Consider the following 21,773-nt stretch of genomic DNA (forward strand, 5'->3'; position numbering starts at 1 on the left):
GACTGGCTGGAGACTGGATCAGCTCCTCAGAGCCAGCACTTCACTGAGGGGCAGAGAGCAGGACTGGGAAAGGCTGAGGGACCCCTTCAGTGAGGGTTTGGCCGGGGGTCTGGGCTGAGTGGCTTCTCCCCTCTGGTGCTGCATTCTTGTTGGCGAGTGTTAGAAGAGTGTACTTGGGAAATGTGCATGCCGCCTCTAGAGCTACACATGTCAGACATAGGTGTGCGGGCTCTGGGCTCCGCTGGGGCCCAGGCACATGGGGGACAGCTGCAGCCGTGCTCTGCGCTTCACAAAGAAACTTGGGCTGGAGGGGCGGGTAGGGGTGAGGAGGGGACTTGTCCAGGGTCATCCTGGGCTTGGTGGTAGAGACAAGACTGGGACTCTGCCTGCTATCTGCTCACTGGGATCCCAGTGTTCTCAGGCTTCCCACACACGCCCCTATGCAGAGCAGCCCTGTTGCCTGGGCTCGGGGAGCAGGGAGGAGAGTGTCCAGCTGAGTCGGGAGATTTGTCAGCTGGTATTTCAGGGGAGAGGAACAGGTTGGACTGTGCTCTTCAGGGGAGGGACCTCTGGGTCTTCCCTAGCCCTGAACACCAGAGCATGGCTTTGAGCTGCCTCCTGTCCCAGAGGAGGGTGGGCATGGGGACCCTGGAGCCCTGGAATTGGGGCACTGGGGAAGAAGAGGAGAGGACCTTCAGACCGCTTGCCCTGGTGGCAAGCCCCATCTGGAGGCTGAGCCATGTTGGGGAGGGGTTGCCCGTGAAAAAGCTGGCCCCGCCCCACCGGCCCGGGCCACGGAGACTTTCCGAGGGCAGTGATGTCACAGTGCACCTTTGGGGTTTTCTTCTGGAAGGCAGTGGTGTCCCTCCCTCTTAGGCCCACACCCCTTGTTTATAACAGATGGTTTTCTGAGGATGAGTTAATACTGCTAAATGCTTGGCACTGTGCCGAGCATATAGTGAAGTAGTTGAAGTGTTAGTTACTTTTATTGTTATTCTTAAAATTAATAGAAATATAACATGCTTACTGTGTATGTTATGTTCAGTCAGTCAGCAGATGTAATGCCACCTGTACTAGAAAAGAATTAAAAGTAATGACACCACTTCATGCATTCTATGTCAGTACACTCTGACAGAATGAAGCCGGCGCTCAGACCTCCTGTAGCACCACCACGAAGCACCATCCACAAGTGCTGACGGAGAGGGGTGTTTTGAAAGAACGAGGATGGGTTGCCTTCAGTGACATTTTTTTTTGAATAGTGAACAACTTTTGCTAAGTTCTGAACAAAACAAAGGCCAGTTTTCCCTCAGTTAACGCAGTACGCTAGTTCCATTCCAGAAAAATTCAGTATGTATCAAGACTGCAAAAATAATTTTTTGTTCAAATGTGAAATGGAATTCGACTCTAGAGTCAGATGATTACAAATTTTTCACCTCCGTGAATGAAGTTGTATGGGATTTGGGACAGTGTGTGAAGCTCTCCTGCGCATTACAGGGTAACTCACATTCTTGTCTCCCCTAAAGACCACCAGTGGCCCCCCAACATTGTGACAACCAGAAACGTCCTCTAGGGGGCGGTCCAGCCTTTGTGAGAACCTTCTGGGTAAAGGGTTACGGCTTAAAGTTTGGAAACCCCCCGTGGCCCAGCCACCTTGGCAGGAGAGCCACCCGGGGTTTGAACTGAGGTCCTCTGGTTCCCATTTGTCACTCTCTGTACCGCCCTAGCTGCCTGGGAAAGTCTGAACTCCTGGCATTGGGTTGGCAGCACCTCTGGGAACTGTGGGGGCAGGAGGCTCGTGCTGGGCCCAGGCTGTGAGCGGCTCCGAGAGCCTGCTTTTCACTGTGACCCGTGAGGAGAGCCGAGGGACAAGGCAACCTCTGAGTTGGGGAGGATGGGGTCGCGGGCAGCTGACCTCTTGCCCCTTGCCCGTTTCCTCACTGTTAAATACCTCTGGGATTGAACATGGGCCCGGGGCTGGCCTGGCCAAGCTCTCAGCTCTGAGGTGTCTTACTTGGACCGGGATGGGCTTGGTGTCTGGTGGGTCAGGTTGCTTGGTTTTGAGGGTGCCACTGGCCTCTTTCTCTGGGCCCAAGAAAGTGTAGGTCAGAGGTCACTCACTGCAGGGCTTTGGCTGATGGTGGCCTGCAAACACGTGTTGTTTGGCCAACATAGAGAATGTCATGTGAGAGTGTGTGTGTGTGTGTGTGTGTGTGTGAGAGAGAGAGAGAGAGAGAGAGAAAAACTTGAATTAGTTGACATAGTTAAAAAGTCAGGAGATACCTGGCCAGTTTGGCTCTGTGGATAGAGCGTCGGCCTGTGGACTGCAGGGTCCTGGGTTTGATTCCAGTCAAGGGCACATACCTCGGTTGCAGGCTTGATCCCTGGCCCTGGTCGAGGCGCATGCGGGAGGCAACCAATTGATGTGTGTCTCTCACATCGATGTTTCTCTCTCTCTGTCTCTCCTCCTTCCTTCTACTCTCTGAAAATCAATGGAAAATATCCTCTGGTGAGGATTAACAACAACAACAAAGTCAGAGGAGAAAGATAATGTTAAGTGAAAACAAGGAACAGAATGATGTAGGAACAGTATTTGTGTGTGTGTGTGTGTGTGTGTGTGGCGGGGGGACACAAACTCTGGAAGCCCTGGCTGGTTTGGCTCAGTGGTTAGAGTGTTGGCCCTTGGACCGAAGGGTCACAGATTCAATTACCATTCAAGGACACATACCTGGGATGCAGGTTTGATCCCTGGCCCTCGGTGGGGCAGGTTGGGGTGTGAACGGGAGGCAACCAATGGATGTCTTTCTTTCTCTGTCTGTCTCTCCCACTTCCCTCCCTTCCACTCTCTAGAAAAATCAATGGAAAAAATATCCTTGGGTGAGGATTAAAAAAATAAATGAATTAAAAGCTTTAGAAGAAAGCTCCTCTTTAAAAAACAAAACAAAATCTGGAAAGATCTGCAAAGTTATTGATGGCATCTGGCTTTGGGGAGGGAAGCTAGGTGGCTGTGCAGTAGAGGAGGGAATGAGACTTTATGGCTCCTGTGTGCCTTTTGAATATTTTACCATGTGCTTATATTACCTTTAAAAAAAAATTATGGCAAGACTAGAGACCTGATGCACGAAATTCGTGCAAGAGTAGGCCTTCCTTCCCCTGGCTGCCGGCACCAGCTTCCCTCTGGCCACAGGCAGGCACCAGGGACCCGGGCTTCCCTCGCAGCCCGACTTTGCCTGGAAGGACGTCAGGAAGGACATCCGGTCTAATTAGCATATTATGCTTTTATTATTATAGATTTCACATATAGATAGCTAGTATTTCTTGAAAAAATTGCAAATTTTGGTAACACTGGGCCTCAGTCTATTGTGATAGCCATTGACAGGAGCTGAGCAATGCTGCCTCTTTGAGCTGGATCTGAAAGCCCCCACCTGTCTCCCACTCATGGTCCTGGAGGCACTTGTGGGGAGGGCCTTGGGTTGGGGAGAGAGGCTCTGCTATATCAAGCATTGGGAGGACTCATCTAGCCCGGAGTCCTTTCTGTGGGGTCCCTCAGGTCTGGAGTACCAACCCATGGAGGTGTCTCAGGGGACCCTATAACCTCCAATTTTTTGAGTGAAACTTTATGATTAAGACTGTGTTATTTCCCCTGGAGACCAAATCATTTTCATCAAATTCTCAAAGGGTTTGTGACCCCAAGGGAATTTGAGCAGACAGGGAGATCACAGAGGTTGATCTCAGGTCACCGAGCCACAGACTTTTTTTTTTTAAATTTTTTAATTTATTGATTTCAGAGAGGAAGAGAGAGGGAGAGACAGATAGAAACATCAATGATGAGAGAGAATCATTGATTGGCTGCCTCCTGCACACCCCCTACTGGGGATCGAGTCCACAACCTGGGCATGTGCCCTTGGCCGGAATCGAACCTGGGACCCTTTAGTCTGCAGGCCAACGCTCTATCCATGAGCCAAACCAGCTAGGGCAAGCCACAGATTTTGTGAGTAAGACCCTGACTCCAGCGCCTGGGCTGCCTCCCAACTGTCCTAATCCTACCCTTGTTGCTGGCAAGAAAGGGGGCAGGTGGGTTTCTGCTATTCTGTGCAGCTGTTTTGAGGAGCAAGAAGGTGATTTTAATCCGTCCTGGAAGCAGCATAGTAGGATGTGGGTGAGCCCAGCGCACTCGGGCAGGGTCCCCTTTTACCTCCCTGTATCCCTAGGTCCTGGATTCATTCTTTTTTTTAAAACAACAACAATAATATTTTAAAAAATTATTTATTTTAATATATTCATTTTTTTATGGCTGTCTTTAAAAAAATATTTTTATTGATTTCAGAGAAGAAGGGAGAGGGAGAGAGAGAGAAACATCCATGATGAGAATCATTGATTGGCTGCCGCCTGCACACCCCACCCTGGGGATCGAGTCTGCAATCCAGGCATGTGCCCTGACAGGGAATCGAACCATGTCCCCCTGGTTCATAGGTCGATGCTCAACCACTGAGCCACATCGGCCGGGCCCTGATTCACTCTTTCTTCCCCACAGAGGCTGGGGAGCAGCAGCATGCAGCCAGAAGAGGGTACGGGCTGGCTGCTGGAGCTGCTGTCCGAGGTGCAGCTGCAACAGTACTTCCTGCGGCTCCGCGACGACCTCAATGTCACCCGCCTGTCCCACTTTGAGTATGTCAAGAATGAGGACCTGGAGAAGATTGGCATGGGCCGTCCTGGTAGGTGGGGACGTGGGCCTTGCTCGTCGTTTCCCCACTGACCATTTGCCTCCTCTGTCCTCAGGATCGCCAAGCACATGGAGGAGCCCTCCCCCCTATATTGCATGGAGTGGCATAGCTGAGAACCCTCCCTGCCTGTCCAAGAGCCCCCGGGTGGGGTGGAGGGGCCTCAGTAGATGCCGCACACAGTCAGTGCGTGAGAACAGTTTGCACTTGTAAAGGTGAATGGGACTTCGAGGAGTCTCACTTGAAGCTCTGGCTACTCAGAACTAACTACCGCCCTCTGGTTTGTTCAGACATTTGCAGGATGTATTTCTTCCACCTTCTCTTCCTTTATACCTGTACCTGTAGAATTGAGTCTTGTCCTATTCACCAGTTTGAACACCAGGGTTCAGTATCCAGAGATTTGTGTGAAGAGAAGATAAAAACCCTCAGATGGTTTGCTGATTTTCTCTTGATCTGTCTTTCTTTCTCTGTCTCTCTCAGAAAGATCTGGTCAATCAGGATGGATTGATCCTAAAAGTAGTGGTTGCCGCATATAGAACTCATGGTGTTCCTTATAGGACATAGAAACTTATTTGTGCGTTCAACCTAAAGCAGCTCAATAAGTAATAGTGTGCTGAATTAGACATTGACTTCTGCTACTTTTGGCTTGGATAGTTGGTGTCTGGTGTCAGTAAGATAATAAAATTTTATGGGAGAAAAACTCAAAATTGGGAAAATTCTATTACCTTGATTTCCTTTGCTCTTGGAAATTGGGAACAGAGAACTACTGTTTAGTGTTGGTGGTTAAATACCTCCATCCAATTCAAGAACCACTGCCTAGAAATGGAATGCAGGATCATCTAATAATTGCAGCCCCTGGTTGGTTGGGATGGTTTGTTTCCTTGGTTTCATTTGTGCTGGGCAGTATCTAGTGGTGGACTCACCACGGGAGACAGAGGGAGCCTGCAGTGGGCAGCAGCCTCTCGGGGGGGCGTGAGCCTTAATAGCATTGGGCTCCTGTCCCCCCTGCAGGCCAGCGGCGGCTGTGGGAGGCTGTGAAGAGGAGAAAGGCCATGTGCAAGCGCAAGTCCTGGATGAGCAAGGTAGGTGGCTGAGGAGTGAGACGGGCTGGAGCAGCCTCGTGGGGCCCCACTCTGATGTCCGTCCTAGGAAACTCCCCCCATTCCTGGGCAGTATAATCTCACACTTTGTACAGACCTCCCTCCTCCAGGATCTTATCGGGCAGCGCACTTGTGGAGCTGCCTGGCTAAGTGTCTGTCTCCGCTAGAGACGGCACGTGAGTAGCCTGTGTACAGCCATGGCTTCACATCCGCTCCCGCTCTGCGATGGTGCCGGGCCTGCAGCAGGCACTGGTTGATAAGTACACCGTAACTTGAGCCCTTGCTCTGTCTGAGTTTTGGGGCTGGTGTCAAGCCTGGGGTAGTGCGGACTGTCTGGACCCAGCACATCTTTGCTTTGCTTCCCTCCTCTCCCCCCTCCTCAGGCTGTGGAGGGTTCCTCTGGTCATCTGGCCTTGCTGACAGCTTCTTTCCCCACAGGCTCCCCTCTTTCCCTCTCCTTTGTCCTAATTTGGGTCTGTGGAGTGGTGAGTCCCTGGTCTGACTCAGTGGAGCTTTGCCCATTGTCTGGAAGACAATGCGGGAGGAAATGAAACAGCCAGGGCCTTCCCTCCCCACTTCTGGCCTCCGGGCTGGGGTGGGGGACAGGCAGGGCAGCACAGTTGGACTGGATTGGACAGCAGAGATTTCCTGGCTGCGATCTGGCAAAGGGGCTGTCTCTTGGGATCCTGTGGCCTTTTCTGGGGACACTGTCCTGGTCCCTTGCCCAGGTTTTAGGGAAGAATGAGCATGTTGAGGCGGTGAAGGCAGGAGGGAAAGGCTGTGCAGTGTGCCAGGTTTCCGGGGTCTTGGATCTACCACGGACTCGCAGGAGGTTCCCGGGCCGGTCCTTGAACCTCTCCAGACTTGAGGCGTGAGGCTTGTCTTCAGTCAGACGGTGCTGCCACACTTGGCCGGCTCACCTCACCTCACCGGCTGTGTGCAGGGTCCTGTCAGCTGAACATTGTTTGCAAGCGTCAGGGATTCCAGTTACTGGGAGGAAGGACAGAGCAGCAGCCAGAAGAGGCCCTCAGATTGGAGACTGTCTGTACAGATAAGACTCTGCCAGCTTTGGGGGCAGGGGCCCGGCTGGGTAGGCTCTGCAGCCTGAAGCCAAGGCTTTGTAGGGGTGGCCAGATCCAACTGACAGGCCAGCCCTGACCTCAGGGCCTCTTTCCTCCTGTCCCCTGACTTTTGTCCCCTTCCCTGTCCAGCTCAGGCTGCAGAGTTCTTTCTCTCTCGTCTCCCTTCTTTCTCAGCCCTCAGCTCTCGGCGGCCCTCCAGAAACCCAGCTGTCTTCCCAGGCCCTTCCCCAGCAAGGCCTTGCTTCATCTGCACCCCCCACACACTCACAAGCTAACCTCAGGCTCAAATTATCCTCTGCTCTGGCAGGAAGAAGGGCAGCCGGCTCCCCGGGGAGGGTGGAGACAGACAGCACCAAATGGGCAGCCCAGAGAAGGGGCCAAGGCTAAAAATGGACAGAGAGGTGTTTGTGGCAGGCCCTTAGGCTCCTGCCCATCTGCTCCGGTTAGGGCCTGGAGTCTCTTCTGGGGAGGGGGTGCAGAAAGGGATGGACGGGGTAGAAGGTGGTGCCTAGCGTAGCTTTGGGCTGCCCCGGATCCCCCAGCTGGGTGTGGGGCCACAGTAGCCACAGCTACATGCCTGTCAGTCCATTTCTGCCACACACACACCCTGAGGCCACACTGAAGCTCTGGGTTCCTGTCTTGGGGGTGTGGTCAGGAGGGGGCTTGGACCTCCAGCCAGGCTGCCCCCCCCCCCCCAGGCAGTTTGGCAAAGCCAGGACCTATCTGGAGGCTACGTGAGGGCCCGCTGGGGCAGGACTGTGGCCTCAGGGTTCCATCTGGCCTCTGGCTGCCTTCAAACAGGTGTTCAGTGGAAAGCGGCTGGAGGCTGAGTTCCCCCCTCATCACTCTCAGAGCGCCTTCCCGAAGACCTCGCCCACCCCTGGTGGCCCCGCAGGGGAGGGGCCCCTGCAGAGCCTCACCTGCCTCATTGGGGAGAAGGACCTGCATCTCTTCGAGAAGCTCGGAGACGGCTCCTTTGGCGTGGTGCGCAGGGGCGAGTGGGACGCCCCCTCGGGGAAGACGGTGAGTTGCCCGGGTCCTGTGGGGTGTAGCAAGGGGACAGGCTCCCAGGAGACCGGCAGAGACCCCACTCTGCCCTCAGAGTGGCTCTGTCCCCTTGGCTAGGATGTGAAGGGGGTAGGGGACAGGTTGCAGAGTTCTTGCCCACCCCCCTCAGGTATTTTGTTGAATTTAGTTAAGATACAAATTTTAAATACAACTTCTAAATTCTTGCCCTTTCTCTTGGTATTTTATTTATTTTTTGAAATATATTTTATTGATTTTTTTACTGAGAGGAAGGGAGAGGGATAGAGAGTTAGAAACATCGATCAGCTGCCTCCTACACACCCCCTACTGGGGATGTGCCCGCAACCAAGGTACATGCCCTTGACCAGAATCGAACCTGGGACCTTTCAGTCCGCAGGCCGACGCTCTATCCACTGAGCCAAACCGGTTAGCTCTCTTGGTATTTTATTTGAAATTTCCTCCCAGAGGCATCCATAGCATGTATATAATAAAGGTTAGCTCCTGAGTGTCCAGCTCAGTGAGTGTTCACCTGTGCACAGACGCAGGCAACCACACCCAGGCCATGGTATGGGCATTTCCCGCCATCAGGGCCTCCTCCCTTCTGCGCTGAGTGTCTCCTACCTCTTGGGAAGGCCACTGTTCTGACTTCTGTCACCATAGATTAGTGGTTTGGGATTAGATTTAAAGCATTTTTCTCCTACACCAAACCATTTTTAATGTTTTATAACATTTTATCACATTTTACTATCCTATCATCACACTGGTCATCTTTACCAAATGGTTGCTATTTAATCTGGGCATTCCCTCAGGAAAGGAAGGCCCAGCCAATGGCTCTGGGGGTCAGCCAGCTGCCCTTCCCCAGCCAGGCCAGGGCACCTGTGACATGCTCACCCACCCAGATGAGCAGATCTGAAGCTAGGATGTTTGAGCTTAGTTGGAGGGAGGAGCAGGTTGGCTCAGAGTGTTGGGCGCTGGGGGCTGGGGCCTGTCCTGACTCCGTGCAATCTCCACTCTGGGCAGGTGAGTGTGGCTGTGAAGTGCCTGAAGCCTGATGTGCTGAGCCAGCCAGAGGCCATGGACGACTTCATCCGGGAAGTCAACGCCATGCATTCGCTTGACCACCGAAACCTCATTCGCCTCTATGGTGTGGTGCTCACGCCACCCATGAAGATGGTGAGTGCTGTGCGTGGGCGTTGGCTGTGGTCTCCGGGCCCCAGGTCCGCCCCTTCTCCTGCCTGTGCTGTGGTTACTCCCATCCTGACAAAGGTCAGAGGTCCCCCCAGATCCCACTTTGGTCCCCCACCTGATGTGGCAAAGGGGCTCACAGGGGCCCCTAGCCTGGGACTGACCATGTCCTTCGGAGCCCATGCCCACCTCTGGGTTTTGCTTGTATTCATTGGCAGAGTAACACCTATGGGAGGAGCTGGTCCTAGAGTGTAATCTTTGGAATTTCTAACATGAGCCTCTTCGGGTTGCTTCTCTGGGCCTCAGTTTCCCACATTGCCCAGAGCTGTAGGACTCCTAGAGGCCCGCAGAGGCCAGGCCAGGAAGGAGCATGGAGCATGGCTCTGGCAGGATGCTGAGGGGGGGCAGGGCTCAGCCACACTTACTCCTCCCACCTTCTCTGTGGCCTCAGGTGACGGAGCTGGCGCCTCTGGGATCGTTGCTGGACCGGCTTCGCAAGCACCAGGGCCACTTCCTTTTGGGTACTCTGAGCCGCTATGCTGTGCAGGTGGCCGAGGGCATGGGCTACCTGGAGTCCAAGCGCTTTATTCACCGTGACCTGGCTGCCCGCAATCTGCTGCTGGCCACCCGCGACCTGGTCAAGATCGGGGACTTCGGGCTGATGCGAGCACTCCCCCAGAATGACGACCACTACGTCATGCAGGAGCATCGCAAGGTGCCCTTTGCCTGGTGAGGGGCCAGTGCTGCCAGCTCACAGAGCCCGGACCCCCCCACCCCACCCTGGTCCCTGCACACCGAGGCTCGGAGTACCTGGATCCTTTATGCCCACAGCAGCCTGGTCTCCTCTGGGCCGGGGTGTCCTTGTGTGCCCATTCATTCACTCATTCATTCAGGAATTTTCATGTGCCCGGCACGGGAACACACAGGGAAAGGGGCTTTCGGGAGGACTCAGTATTACACTCCTAAAATACCAGAAGTTAGCCAGGTAAAGACTGGCTGGTAAGCATGCTCCAGGTAGAGCTAGTGGAAGGCAGGGCCGGGCCAGGCTAGACTTTGTCGACTGAGCAGGGATGTTCACCTGCACACAAGGTGGTCCTTGGCCCTGCCTGGCCCCTGAGTGAGCCAGTCCTGTGCTGAGAGCAGCGTCGTCTTCCGGTGTCGAAGGCACCCACAGGAGCTTGGTCTCCCTGCTTTGAGGCGGGAGGAGTCGGTCTGGTTCAGCTGGCCAGAAAACCTTCTAATCCAGGATGTACAGTCACCCTGCTTAGTAACTGACCTTATACTAGGGGATCATGCATCCTGGGCTGTGCCTGTTGTCCTGGAGGAGTTGATAGCACCCCTTTCATACCCAAGCATCCTGGTTTGGGTGGTAATTGTAAGGTCACCTATGTTTATGCAGCCCCCTTGGAACAGCTCTGTGAAGTGAGCGGATTATTATTATTCCCATTTCACAGATGAGGACTAGGAGGCTGAGAGTGACCTTCTCTGGCCCCACCCCCTTTGAGTGGCAGGGCCAGCTCTCCAGTCCCATGAGAGGTCCTTTGAGTCTTCATCCAGAGTGGCTTCCTCCTCCCGCTGCGCCTCAGCGCCGCTGGAATTCCCCTTTGCCAGCCTCGCTGCAGTGGTGCTTGTCCTCCTCACCCAGAGGGCATCCCAGAGAGCGTGTGCGGATATTGGCGTGTGCTGGTGTGACTGTTTTCACCCGTTTTTGTTCTTCCCCAGGCCCTATCCAAATTTCCCACCCACACCTTCCTGCTGAAATGACCCAGATGCTAGCATCCTGCCCCAAATCTGGAAGTTGTCATCCTCCCACCACAATTATAAAACAGCCGGAGCTCTGTCCCCTCCCTCTGCCCCTCCTAGAGCCTCTGACCGTCTTCCTTTCCCTGCTTTCCTGACCTGGCAGCTTCACCCTCTTCCCACTGCAGGCCGCATGTGTGTAAAAACCTGAGCATTCACCATTTTCTGCAAGTCTGTGTATCCCATAGTTCAGACGCGCTGCCCTTCCCCTTCATACGTCCCTAGTACCTGCTGTTGAGCCCAGAACATGGGGCAGCAACATGTTTGTTGAGTGAGCATTATGTCCACTGGGGCTGGTGTGGGCGGGGATGCTCGGAGAGGCCTCTGTTTGACCCCTGCCTTTGCCAGGTGTGCCCCCGAGAGCCTGAAGACACGCACCTTCTCCCATGCCAGCGACACCTGGATGTTCGGGGTAACGTTGTGGGAGATGTTCACCTATGGCCAGGAGCCCTGGATTGGCCTTAATGGCAGTCAGGTGAGGGGCTGGGGATGTGCTGCCTGCAGGGTGGGAGGGGGTTGATTTGATTCCTGGCTCCCAACCTGGCCCTGTTGGAACTGGCTTTTACCTGCTGGAGTCCTGTCCCCCAGGCTCCATGTCTGTGTGTCCTCTCAGAAAGCGGAGCAAAGACAAGGGCCCCCAGAGGTCAGGAAAGAAGCAGGTGGGGCTTGCTCCCATTCTTAGTCCTTGCCACAGCCACCTGTTCAGGGGCCCGGGGATAGACTCTGCCCCCAGAAGAAACAGGCCTCTTCTCTGGGGTGCGGGCATGGCCGCCCAAAGCGCCAGTTGTTCCATGGGACGGAGGGAGGGTGGGAAGTGAAAAGCTGGGTGCTCTGCTTGTACTCAAACTGCACCCGCTCTCCAGATCCTGCATAAGATTGACAAGGAAGGGGAGCGTCTTCCCCGGCCCGAGGACTGCCCCCAAGACATCTACAACGTCATGGTCCAGTGCTGGGCTCACAAACCAGAGGACAGACCCACCTTTGTGGCCCTGAGGGACTTCCTGCTGGAGGTAAGGGCATGTCTGCCCACGGGTCCTGGGGTATCCTCGCAGGGGTCAGCCCCAGAGTGGGGAGTGACCTGTCTCTACCCTCAGGCCCAGCCCACTGACATGCGGGCCCTCCAGGACTTTGAGGAACCAGACAAGCTGCACATCCAGATGAACGATGTCATCACCGTCATCGAGGGGAGGTAGGGAGCCTGCGGCTGCACCTGCACTGCCTTGAAGGGTGCAGGGTGGAGGGCCTGCTGGCCAAGAGGTTCTCCAAGGTCCTGCCTCCAAGGTGCTCTTGGCAGTACGCAGGCTGTGGTGGGCTTGAGCTGCGCAATGGCAGGGCGGACAGGGCTGGGTCTGCATCTGAGTGCTGGGGTTAGGTCTGCAGGGGCACCCTCAGAGGGATTTCCCTGCGAAGTCCGCCTCCGTCGCCCTTCTCCCACTTGGCTCCAGCCCTGGCTGTGTGGGTCAGGGCCAAACTGCCATGGTGGCGAGGCAGCCAGGCCTCGGGGCCACACCTGGAGACGCTGGAACTCCTAATCATTCCTCCTCTCGTCCTCCCCTTCCCTTCCCACCTCCTCCCAGGGTCAGGACTCTTTTTTTTTTTTAATTCTCACCTGAGGAATATGTTCATTGATTTTGGAGAGAGAGGAATGGAGAGAGAGAGAAACATCGATGTGAGAGGAAGACATCGAACAGTTGCCTCCCACGCCTGCCCTGACTGGGGATCAAATCTACAAATTAGGGGTGTGCCATGACCGAAGTGAAACCCACAGCCTTCTTCGTGTATGGGACCATGCTCCGGCCAACTGAGCCACCCAGGTGGGGCCCGATAAGGACTCTTAACTACACAGCTGGGTGCATTTCAGAACCCCAGGGCAGCCCCACGCCCATCCTGGCAGCCTCCACCCTCCCTCTGAGCCCCACTGCTGCCTCCCAGGGCTCCCCTCCGTCCTGCTGGGCCCCTCACCCTGGCCCCCGTCCTCAGGCTCCCCTCTCAGGGCCTCTGTTCCTGAGCCTCCCGTGCCCTTCACTCCTGGCAGCGTGTCTGTCTGCCTATGGGCAGCATCTTCTGAGTCACATCTCCGACCAGCAGCCCCCGCAGGCGCCTGCCTTGGAGCCCCACCCACCGCTCACCCCGTCCTGTCCTCTGTTATCTGAGCCTCGGGGTGTCTGAGGAACTGGTTGGGGCAGGGCAAGCTGGAGGTGCCTTTGGAGTAGGTGGTGGGCATGGAGGGCCGGAAGGGAGGGAGGGAGGGGAAATGCCCTGTGCCTCGGCTCCTCTGATTCGGAAGCAGGCAGGGACGGGGGCAGAGGCTGTTTCCCCACAGAGCCCTTTCCACCTGGGCCTCAGGCTTGGGGGGCCGGGGCCTTTGGTTAAACCTTGTGCCACGTGGGGGCTGGTGACAGGGCAGAACCTCTGGGCTGAGTCAGCGATGGAGCCGGTGCTGGGACCAGGCTGGTTGTGGAGGAGCATGGCTGCACCTGCCGTGGCCCAGCACCTCATCCCTCGGCCAGGCTCCCCTCGCCTTTGGGCACAGTATCTGGGAAGAAGAATTAAAACCAGCGTGTTGGTGGCGGTGGATGAAAGCAGAGAGCTTCTAGGATAGAGGCCTGAGGGGCAGGAAGGAACGTAGGCTGTGGTTTGGAGCGGAGGGGCCAGGAGAGGGACTGCAGGCCTGGCCTTTTGGGGAACTTTCTGGAAATAGGAAGATTAGGGCGAGGGCCCCTCTGGAGGTGCATGGCAGCTCGCAAGCCAGGAGTCTGGGCTACAGCCATCCCCACCTCCAGGACCCCAGGACCCGGCCCCTCTGTGCCCTGCACACACCATTTGGGGCAGCTGCCGCCCCAGGGGGTCGCAGCCCTCACAGAGGAGGGCCCAGGCCCTCGCTCGCCCCGGCCCTGCTCTCGTGGGGGTTCTGGGTGCCGGGCCCCGTGTTCCTCGGGTGACTCAGAAGCGCCTTGTGTTTCTAAGGCGTGTGTCTCTGGAGCTGGCACCCCGGGTCACCTCCGGAGCAAAGAAGGGAGGAGGAAAGGGGAGGAGGGGGGAGGGGGGACCGCTCCTCCCAGGAGGCTGCTGTGGGCATGCCCTGCCCTGCCTTCTGTCACAGACTGCCTGCTGCCTGCCAGTGTGGGCTCGCCGGGCTCCTCCAGGGCACCAGCGACGTGGACCACAGCGCCTGCCCTTGGTCCCTGGAGCTTCTTGGAGTGGGAGGTGAGGGGCGGGAGTCCGTAGGTCAGTGGTACCAGAGCTTCAGCTCTGCCCCCTGTCTTCCAGGGCCCGGATTTCTGTGGGGCTGGCTCTGTCTCCGTCCGTGTGTCCGGTGGGTGGGCTCTCTGCTCCTGGGTGTCGCTTCGGGTCTGTGCTTGTACATGTGGGTTGCTGGCTGTTTCTGTCTTCTCTCAGCCTGGCTCTCAGCTCTCTCCATATCTGCCCTCTGCTGTCGTCTCCAGTTGGTCTGCCGGAAGCTATCTCCAGTATTGGTCTCCTAGTCCGGAGTCTGGGACCCCCTTGTCCTCGCTCTGGCTGATTCTGTATGTAGTTCAGTGCTTCTCGGGGTACCGGGCAGTAGGCAGAGAGCCCCTCGATGCTGTGTGAGCCGCGCTTGTGGGGCTCGGTCTAGAATGGGCGGACGGTGCCTGTTCGTCTCCGGGGTTCTTACTTGGAGGCTGGGATGGCTGGGAGCACTTCTCTCTTCTGTGTTTACAGAACTGAAAACAGGGACAAGGCTTTGCAGTCCTGAGGTCCTGGCCTGCCTGGACCCTGGAGCCTCCGATGCCTTTAGAATGTGGGGCAGCGGGGGGCAAGGCCTGTGTTGTTCCTCGAGCCCAGAGCTCCTGGGACACTAGAGGGAAGTGGGCTGGGTGGGTTTGAATGCGTAACCAACATCTGTCAGCCATTTCTGGATCACCTTAGGCCAGGACTGGGACCGGGGCTGGGGTTTCAGAGACTGGTTCCCGATGGGGCTGGGGCCACTGCAGCCAGACCTGGGTTTCCGAGGTGCTGTGTCGTATTTTGCCTGTCCCAGGACACTGGCAGGAAGCAGGAAGTAGAACATTCTTGCTGGAGGTACTGGGCCCTCTCACTCCCCTAGGGACTCCCCCTCTGTGTCTGTCTTCGCAGCAGTGACTGATGGCATGGTGGGCCTGGTCCTCTTGTTGCCATGGAGACTCGCCTGTTGGTGGAAGGGGAAGGGAGGGTGTGGCCAGAGCAGGCTGGTGGGGAGCACTGGGCTTGGTACCTCAGCCCCACTGAGCCTCAGGGGACGCAGCATTGGCCAACTCATTGGCTGTCTCAGGAGGTACATTTGAGTCTTGTCGGCCGTTGTGCTTGGGGTGCAATTCCCAAGGGGCCTCTTTCACACACACACTCACACTCTCACACTCACGCTCACTCACACTCTGCTCTCTGACTTCCCCCTAGGAACAGGATGTTTTTGAGGGGTGTCAGGACGCCCAGCAGGCATGGGGCTCTCAGCTCGCCATCCCTGTAATGAGGGGAGGTGGGCTGGCGTCCCATCGTGCTCTCCAAAGTGAGTCCACGTGAGGCTCCTGTGGAAGGAGCTTGGCTTGTTGGCAAAGGAAAGAAGCGGAGCGGGTGACCTCCTGCCAGTCTGGCTTTGCGCAGGCCCACACGGAGGGGAGGCCGCGGCCCCGGCCTCTGCACGGCATCTCCGCCTCCGCCTCTGCCGTGCTGCTCACCCAGGATAGCGGGGGCCTCTGATGAGGCGTATGGAGCAGAGTCCAGCGTCCTGCCCTGGGGCTGGCGTCTAAAACAGTTCCGTGGAGGGTCCGCAGAACCTAGGGAGCCAGTGAGTGTTGGGGAGAGCAGCAGCAGGTCCCCAATGCCAGACATGCCTCCCTCCCTCTTCACAGGCGGCCTCCCCCTCCGTCGGCCCTGGGGTGGGGGAGCATTTTCTCCTTGGCATGGCCCTGCTATTTTCGGATGGGCTTTCTTCCTTCCTTCCCGGGTGTTGTCCTCTCTCCTTCCTTCCTTTCCTGCCCTTCCCCCCCGGAGGGCAGGGTGGTAATCACAGGGTGGCTGTGTCTGGGGTGGGCCGGTCAGTGGCCTTGTTTACAGGAGGCTGGGCTCCTGTCCCTCGCCTCACCTCTCGGCTCCCCGAGGACTGTGATGCTCATGGGATCGACTTTGGGGCTGCTGCTGCCCCAGTGGGTCGCATCCCCTCCCAGAGGAGGGTCCAGGTGCTCAGGCCTCACCGCCCCCTTCCAGCCTCCAGTCCCTCCGGTCTGGCTGCAGTTTGGAGCAGACTTCCTTTACCCTCCTGGCTGGGACAGGTGAGGTATGGGTGGGGGCTGACAGTGAGAGCACCCACCTGGGTGCCACAGGAGTCCACCACGGCAGCATGCGGCTGTCACACCTCTGCCTTGGCCCCGATTCTGCCCGCGTCCTCGGGGTGGTCCCAGCAGCAGAGGCGGGGGCCTTAGGGCCTGTGGCTTATTGGTGTTGAAGGGTCCAGGAGGGCGCTCTGTTCTCTTTGCCTTCCTGCCCCCCACCCCCCACCCCCCGCCCCGCCTACCACCCGCCAGGAGGCTCAGGCTGCCTGCCAGGTTTTGTGTCTGAGGTCAGAGTGAGGTGCTGGTGGTCCAGCCACACCGGGAGGCTGGGCTCCTTTCTGTATCCTGGTTTAAGACAGGAGGAGAGCTCCTCCAAGGAGGTGGATGGGGCAAGGGCGAGGCCCCACAGCCCTGCCGGGAGCTGGTGGAAGGCACTGGCGACATGTAAATGGGTGCGGTGAAGTGTGGGTTGCCCCAAATGCTTCCACATGTGAAGAGCTGCATGTAGGAGACAGGCTGTGGTGGGAGCACTTGGCTTCACGCCCCGTGCTAAGGCCATGGCGCGCCCTTGGACCCCTGAAGCTCAGAACTCTTGGTACTGGGCTGGAGCGTGAAATCGGGTGGTAAGAAAAGGACCAGAGCCCAGGCCTGGTCAGGGGAGGAGGCAGGTGAGGTGACACTGTTGGGAGAAGGGCCCTGGCTTTACAGACTAACAACTGGGTTTGAATCCTGGGTCTTCTGCGATCTTTCCGGTAACAGCAGGCAAGCCGTGTCACTTGTTTGGACCTGTTTCGTTATTGTGAAGTTTAGGAAGAGCTGCGGGACCCACCTAGGTAGCTTAAGGCTTTGTGCAAACAGCCAGGCCCTGTGCCCCAGGTGTGGTCATGGGGGGCTGCTGGGAGGGGGCGGGCTGACGGCAGACCAGCCTGGTCCTGGGCCGTGGCCTTCCCGTCTGCTCCTGCCAGCGGGGTTCGATAGCCTCGCGGAAGAGCATGGTGTGGAAGGGTCCTGCTCCTCGGGCCGTCCCACCACACCCGGTGTTTACCACGTCATCTCTCTCGGGCAGGGCTGAGAACTACTGGTGGCGCGGGCAGAACACACGGACGCTGTGCGTGGGGCCCTTCCCCCGAAACGTGGTGACCTCCGTGGCCGGCCTGTCAGCCCAGGACATCAGCCAGCCCCTGCAGAACAGCTTCATTCACACGGGCCATGGCGACAGCGACCCCCGCCACTGCTGGGGCTTCCCTGACAAGATCGATGAGTGAGTACCGGGCCGGCCCCGGGGTGCACGGCACAGAGAGCTCCTGTGGGCAGACCTCAGAGCTCATGTTGGCAGCAGTTCGGCGCTTCGCCTGCCTGCTCACTCTACCTGGGAGGGGGGTTCCGTCTCCTTTAAGTGGAAGGATGAGGCCCCTGGGGGGCCCCTGGGGAAGCAGAGAGGAGCAGAATTAGTCACTTCCTGGGGGCCCCACCCCAGGGCTCCCCCGGGAAGCTCCTCCTACCAGGCCTCCAGTCTCTGCTGCCCGGGGACTTCCAGGCCCCTCTCCGCAGCCCTGGCTCCTCTGACTTCAGACACAGGACTGCCCTGGGGCGTGGCGAGGCAGGCCCTTCACCTCCACGCTCCCCACACCAGAACACTACACTGGTGTGTATGTCTCCGTCACAAGAGCCAGGCGAGGGCCTGAGAGAGTTGGGGCAGGAGAGCACAGACACCCTCCCGAAGGAGGACGGGTGCCCTCTGCCCTGCTCCCGGCGTGCCGTGGCCAGCCCAGCCCCATTCCTCCAGGCTTTAATCAGCCCCGGTGACTAAGTCCCAGATCCTGACAGTCGGCACAGGGGTGAGGGTGAGCTGGGAGCAGGGCGGTGGCCCCGCCCCTGGCAGTGGGGCAGAAGGATGTCTCCTGCCCACCCTGACCGGGGAGTGTAGCCGGATGCCTCCGGGCCTGGCAGGAGAGAAGAAAGCGTGCCAGCAGGTGGCTGCTGGGTGTGGGTTGGGGTGCCGTGGGGGTTGCATCGGGCCAGCTCTGCCCTTGTAGGGTGTTCTTGGAGCCCCGACAGTCCTAGCCATTTGACAGCCAGGAGTCCTTTCCCTGCTCTCTCCACAACACCCTCCCTTGGGTACAGCTCGGCTCTCCAGGAGGGAGCAGCTGGGAGTCAGAGTCCTGTGCCCCAGACCCATGTCTGCAGGGCTTGGTCGCGGTGGGCCCTGGACGCCTGACCCCAGGGGGCAGCCCCAGCATCTCCTCCAGAGGTGTCCTCGCTGCCACCACTCCACGCCGGCCCCCTCTGACCCCGTGCTCTCCCCACAGACTGTATCTGGGAAACCCTATGGACCCTCCCGACCTGCTGAGCGTGGAACTGAGCACCTCCCGCCCCACCCAGCACCAGGGAAGGGTGAAAAGTAAGAGCCCCCACTCTCTGGCGTCCCCTAGTTCATTGGCTGCCCAGGGCACCGTCCTCTCAGGCCACCTCTGAGCCGGCTGTCCTGGCTCTGTGATGGTTGGGTCAGCACAGCAGGGGGACAGTCGTGTCCCTGGCTCCAGCTGGGTGTGGGGTGGGAGATGGGAGGCAGCTGTATCCGCCGAGGTGGGCTGCCTTGGTCGGCCCTGCATCGGCTGCCTGAGCTCTCTTCACCCTCCTCCTCCTCGCCATGCTAGGGCCAGGCCTTCCTCACACACTCTAATCCCCTCTCCTCTCCTAAGCCAAAACCACCCCACAGGCTTCATCTTGGCCAGGAGCCTCATCCACCCCCTGGGCCCGGGCCTGTCGCTCCGGAACAGCCCCCATCCTGCCGCCCATTGCTTCCCATTGCTCTTAGTCCCTACGTTCACTCGCCCCTATTCACTCTCTCTCTCTCTCCTCTCTCTCTCTCTCCACCCTCTGCTCTCTGTCTGGCTCTGCCTTCCTCCCTTGCCCTCTGTCTGTCCTGCTCTGCCCCCTCTACTCTTTGCATGGCCCTTCCTGCAGGAGAGCCTCCACCTCGCCCACCTCAGCCTGCCATCTTCACTAAGAGTAAGTGGGGCTGCTCTCGGCGCCTTGGCCCCCGCCCCCTCTCCCTCTCTCCTCTCCTTCCTCCTCTCCTGGAAGGTACAGAGCCCTGTGGCTGGCTGGGTGGGAGGGGGAGTGAGTGTGCTGTGAGCTTTGGCTGCTGACCTCGTGCAGCATGCCTGCCTCTCCTTTCAACTCCCCCCCCTCCCACCCCGCCCCCTCCCTGAAAAGCCTGGGCTTCTGGAGCAGGCGTGCGGTCCTGGTGCCCACCTCTGCCTCTCCACCTGCCTGGCCTGCCTCCCTCCCTGTGTGACCTGCAGAGGCTGGGCTTTCACGACGGTGGGCCCGGAGCTCCTGTTGCTCTCAGTGTGGGAGGTTGCCCGTAGCCCCCCGCCTGCACTAATGGTGTGTGGTAACGGGGAGGGAGAGGGGCTACTAACCAGGGGCAGGGGCATTTGGGGTCTTGTGTTGATGCAGGGGCAGCAGAGGCAGGTGGGTGTGGGTGTCGCTCTAGCTGAGGGAGGCAGGGGCTCACCCGCCCAGGCGGAGGGCTGACAGCGTCCAGGGCAGGCTTTGCCCTCCTGTGTGAATGGGGTTGCTGTGCACTGCGAATCTGGCAGCCGAAGGCCAATTTCCGGGGGAGTCGGTTGGCTTTCTTCCCACACCCCACCTTCCCTGTCCCCCTGCCTGACACTGCCCCTCTGTCCGGGTCTCCCGTCCATTGCAGAACCAACCTATGACCCCGTGAGCGAGGACCAAGACCCCTTGTCCAGCGACTTCAAGAGGCTGGGTGTGAGGAAGCCGGGCTTGCCCCGGGGGCTGTGGCTGACAAAGCCCTCGGCCCGGGTGTCCGGCACCAAGACCGGCCGCGGCGGCAGCAGCAGCGGCGCTGAGGTCACGCTCATTGACTTCGGCGAGGAGCTGGTGGTCCCGTCCCCGCGGCCCTGCACGCCCTCGCTGGCGCAGCTGGCCATGGATGCCTGCTCCTTGTTGGACAAGACCCCACCGCAGAGCCCCACGCGGGCCCTGCCCCGGCCCCTGCACCCCACGCCCGTGGTGGACTGGGACGCACGCCCGCTGCCGCCGCCCCCCGCCTACGATGACGTGGCCCAAGACGAGGATGACTTTGAAGTCTGCTCCATCAACAGCACCCTGGTGGGCGCCGGGGTCTCTCCTGGGCCCAGCCAGGGTGAGACGAATTACGGCTTCGTGCCCGAGCAGGCGCGGCTCCTCGCTCCCCTGGAGGACAACCTGTTCCTCCCACCCCAGGGCGGCAGCAAGCCGCCCACCTCGGCCCAGACCGCAGAGATCTTCCAGGCTCTGCAGCAGGAGTGCATGCTGAGGCTGCAGGTCCCCGCCAACTCGCTGGTCCTCTCACCCAGCCCCGTGGGCGAGGACAAGCCCCAGGTGCCCCCCCGGGTGCCTATCCCCCCGAGGCCCACGCGCCCACGTGGTGAGCTGTCTCCAGCCCCGTCGGGTGAGGAGGAGACAGGGCGGTGGCCTGGACCTGCCTCCCCTCCCCGGGTGCCTCCCCGGGAGCCCCTGTCCCCTCAAAGTTCAAGGACCCCCAGTCCCCTCGTGCCACGGGGCAGCTCCCCGCTGCCACCCCGGCTCTCGAGTTCACCTGGGAAGACCATGCCCACCACCCAGAGCTTTGCCTCAGACCCCAAGTACGCCACACCCCAGGTGATCCAGGCACCTGGCCCCCGGGCTGGTCCCTGCATCCTGCCCATCGTCCGCGACGGCAAGAAGGTCAGCAATACCCACTACTACCTGCTGCCTGAGCGCCCGCCCTACCTGGAGCGCTACCAGCGCTTCCTGCGTGAGGCACAGAGCCCCGAAGAACCCGCCCCCTTGCCTGTGCCCCTGCTGCCCCCACCCAGCACTCCAGCCCCTGCCGCCCCCACTGCCACTGTTCGGCCCATGCCCCAGGCTGCCCCAGACCCCAAGGCCAACTTCTCCACCAACAACAGCAATCCAGGGGTCCGGCCGCCAGCCCTGAGGGCCACCGCTTGGCTGTCACAGAGGGGCTGCCCAGGGGACGGGCCAGAGGCTGTACGGCCAACAGAGAAGATCCAGATGGTGAGTATCAGGCTTGGCTATTGGGTGAGGGGGGCAGGAGTCTGAGGGGCCCAGAGGAATGGGCCCAACTGGTGCTGACCGGTGGGTGGGTATGCCCAGCTGCAGGCCATGGTGCATGGGGTGACCACAGAGGAGTGCCAGGCGGCCCTGCAGAGCCACAGCTGGAACGTGCAAAGGGCTGCCCAGTATCTGAAGGTACCACCGCCTCCTGCCCACTCTGATTTTCAGGGACCCTGAAGCCTGGCTCTGCTGCTCTCTCCCACTCCCTGCCCCCTCTGGTTCTCCGCTGCCCCGACCCTGTCTGGTTCCCCTCGGCCCCGTGTGTCCCATGCACCGCCCTCTGCCCTCAGGTGGAGCAGCTTTTCGGGTTGGGTCTGCGGCCGCGAGGTGAGTGCCACAAAGTGCTGGAGATGTTCGACTGGAACCTAGAGCAAGCCGGCTGCCACCTTCTGGGCTCCTGTGGCCCTGCCCACCACAAGTGAGCGAGCCCCATCCCCTGTCACC

The 21,773-nt window shown here is 58.8% G+C and overlaps 1 protein-coding gene across 7 annotated transcripts in view; it reads left to right on the forward strand.

Annotated features, from left to right (window-relative positions):
* Positions 1-21,773, forward strand: part of TNK2 (tyrosine kinase non receptor 2) — a gene marked incomplete at both ends in the record, with an annotated part of 47,923 nt that overhangs the window by 23,950 nt on the left and 2,200 nt on the right. For 2 of the 7 annotated variants that reach the window (XM_081085370.1, XM_081085371.1), the window contains 13 exons: positions 4,532-4,712; positions 5,730-5,800; positions 7,702-7,923; positions 8,947-9,099; positions 9,563-9,840; positions 11,260-11,386; positions 11,775-11,921; positions 12,006-12,100; positions 17,266-17,460; positions 18,509-18,600; positions 19,167-19,211; positions 19,915-21,269; positions 21,620-21,747. In XM_081085370.1, the coding sequence (XP_080941496.1) occupies positions 4,550-4,712; positions 5,730-5,800; positions 7,702-7,923; positions 8,947-9,099; positions 9,563-9,840; positions 11,260-11,386; positions 11,775-11,921; positions 12,006-12,100; positions 17,266-17,460; positions 18,509-18,600; positions 19,167-19,211; positions 19,915-21,269; positions 21,620-21,747 (3,071 nt within the window). Of the gene's footprint in view, positions 1-4,531; positions 4,713-5,729; positions 5,801-7,701; positions 7,924-8,946; positions 9,100-9,562; positions 9,841-11,259; positions 11,387-11,774; positions 11,922-12,005; positions 12,101-17,265; positions 17,461-18,508; positions 18,601-19,166; positions 19,212-19,914; positions 21,270-21,368; positions 21,465-21,619; positions 21,752-21,773 lie in introns of those variants that run through there. The other 5 variants (XM_081085372.1, XM_081085374.1, XM_081085369.1 and 2 more) reach the window with 4 other exon arrangements.

The sequence above is a fragment of the Myotis nattereri genome (genome assembly GCF_964212035.1).
Source record: "Myotis nattereri genome assembly, chromosome: 3".
Classification (NCBI taxonomy): Eukaryota; Metazoa; Chordata; class Mammalia; order Chiroptera; family Vespertilionidae; genus Myotis; species Myotis nattereri.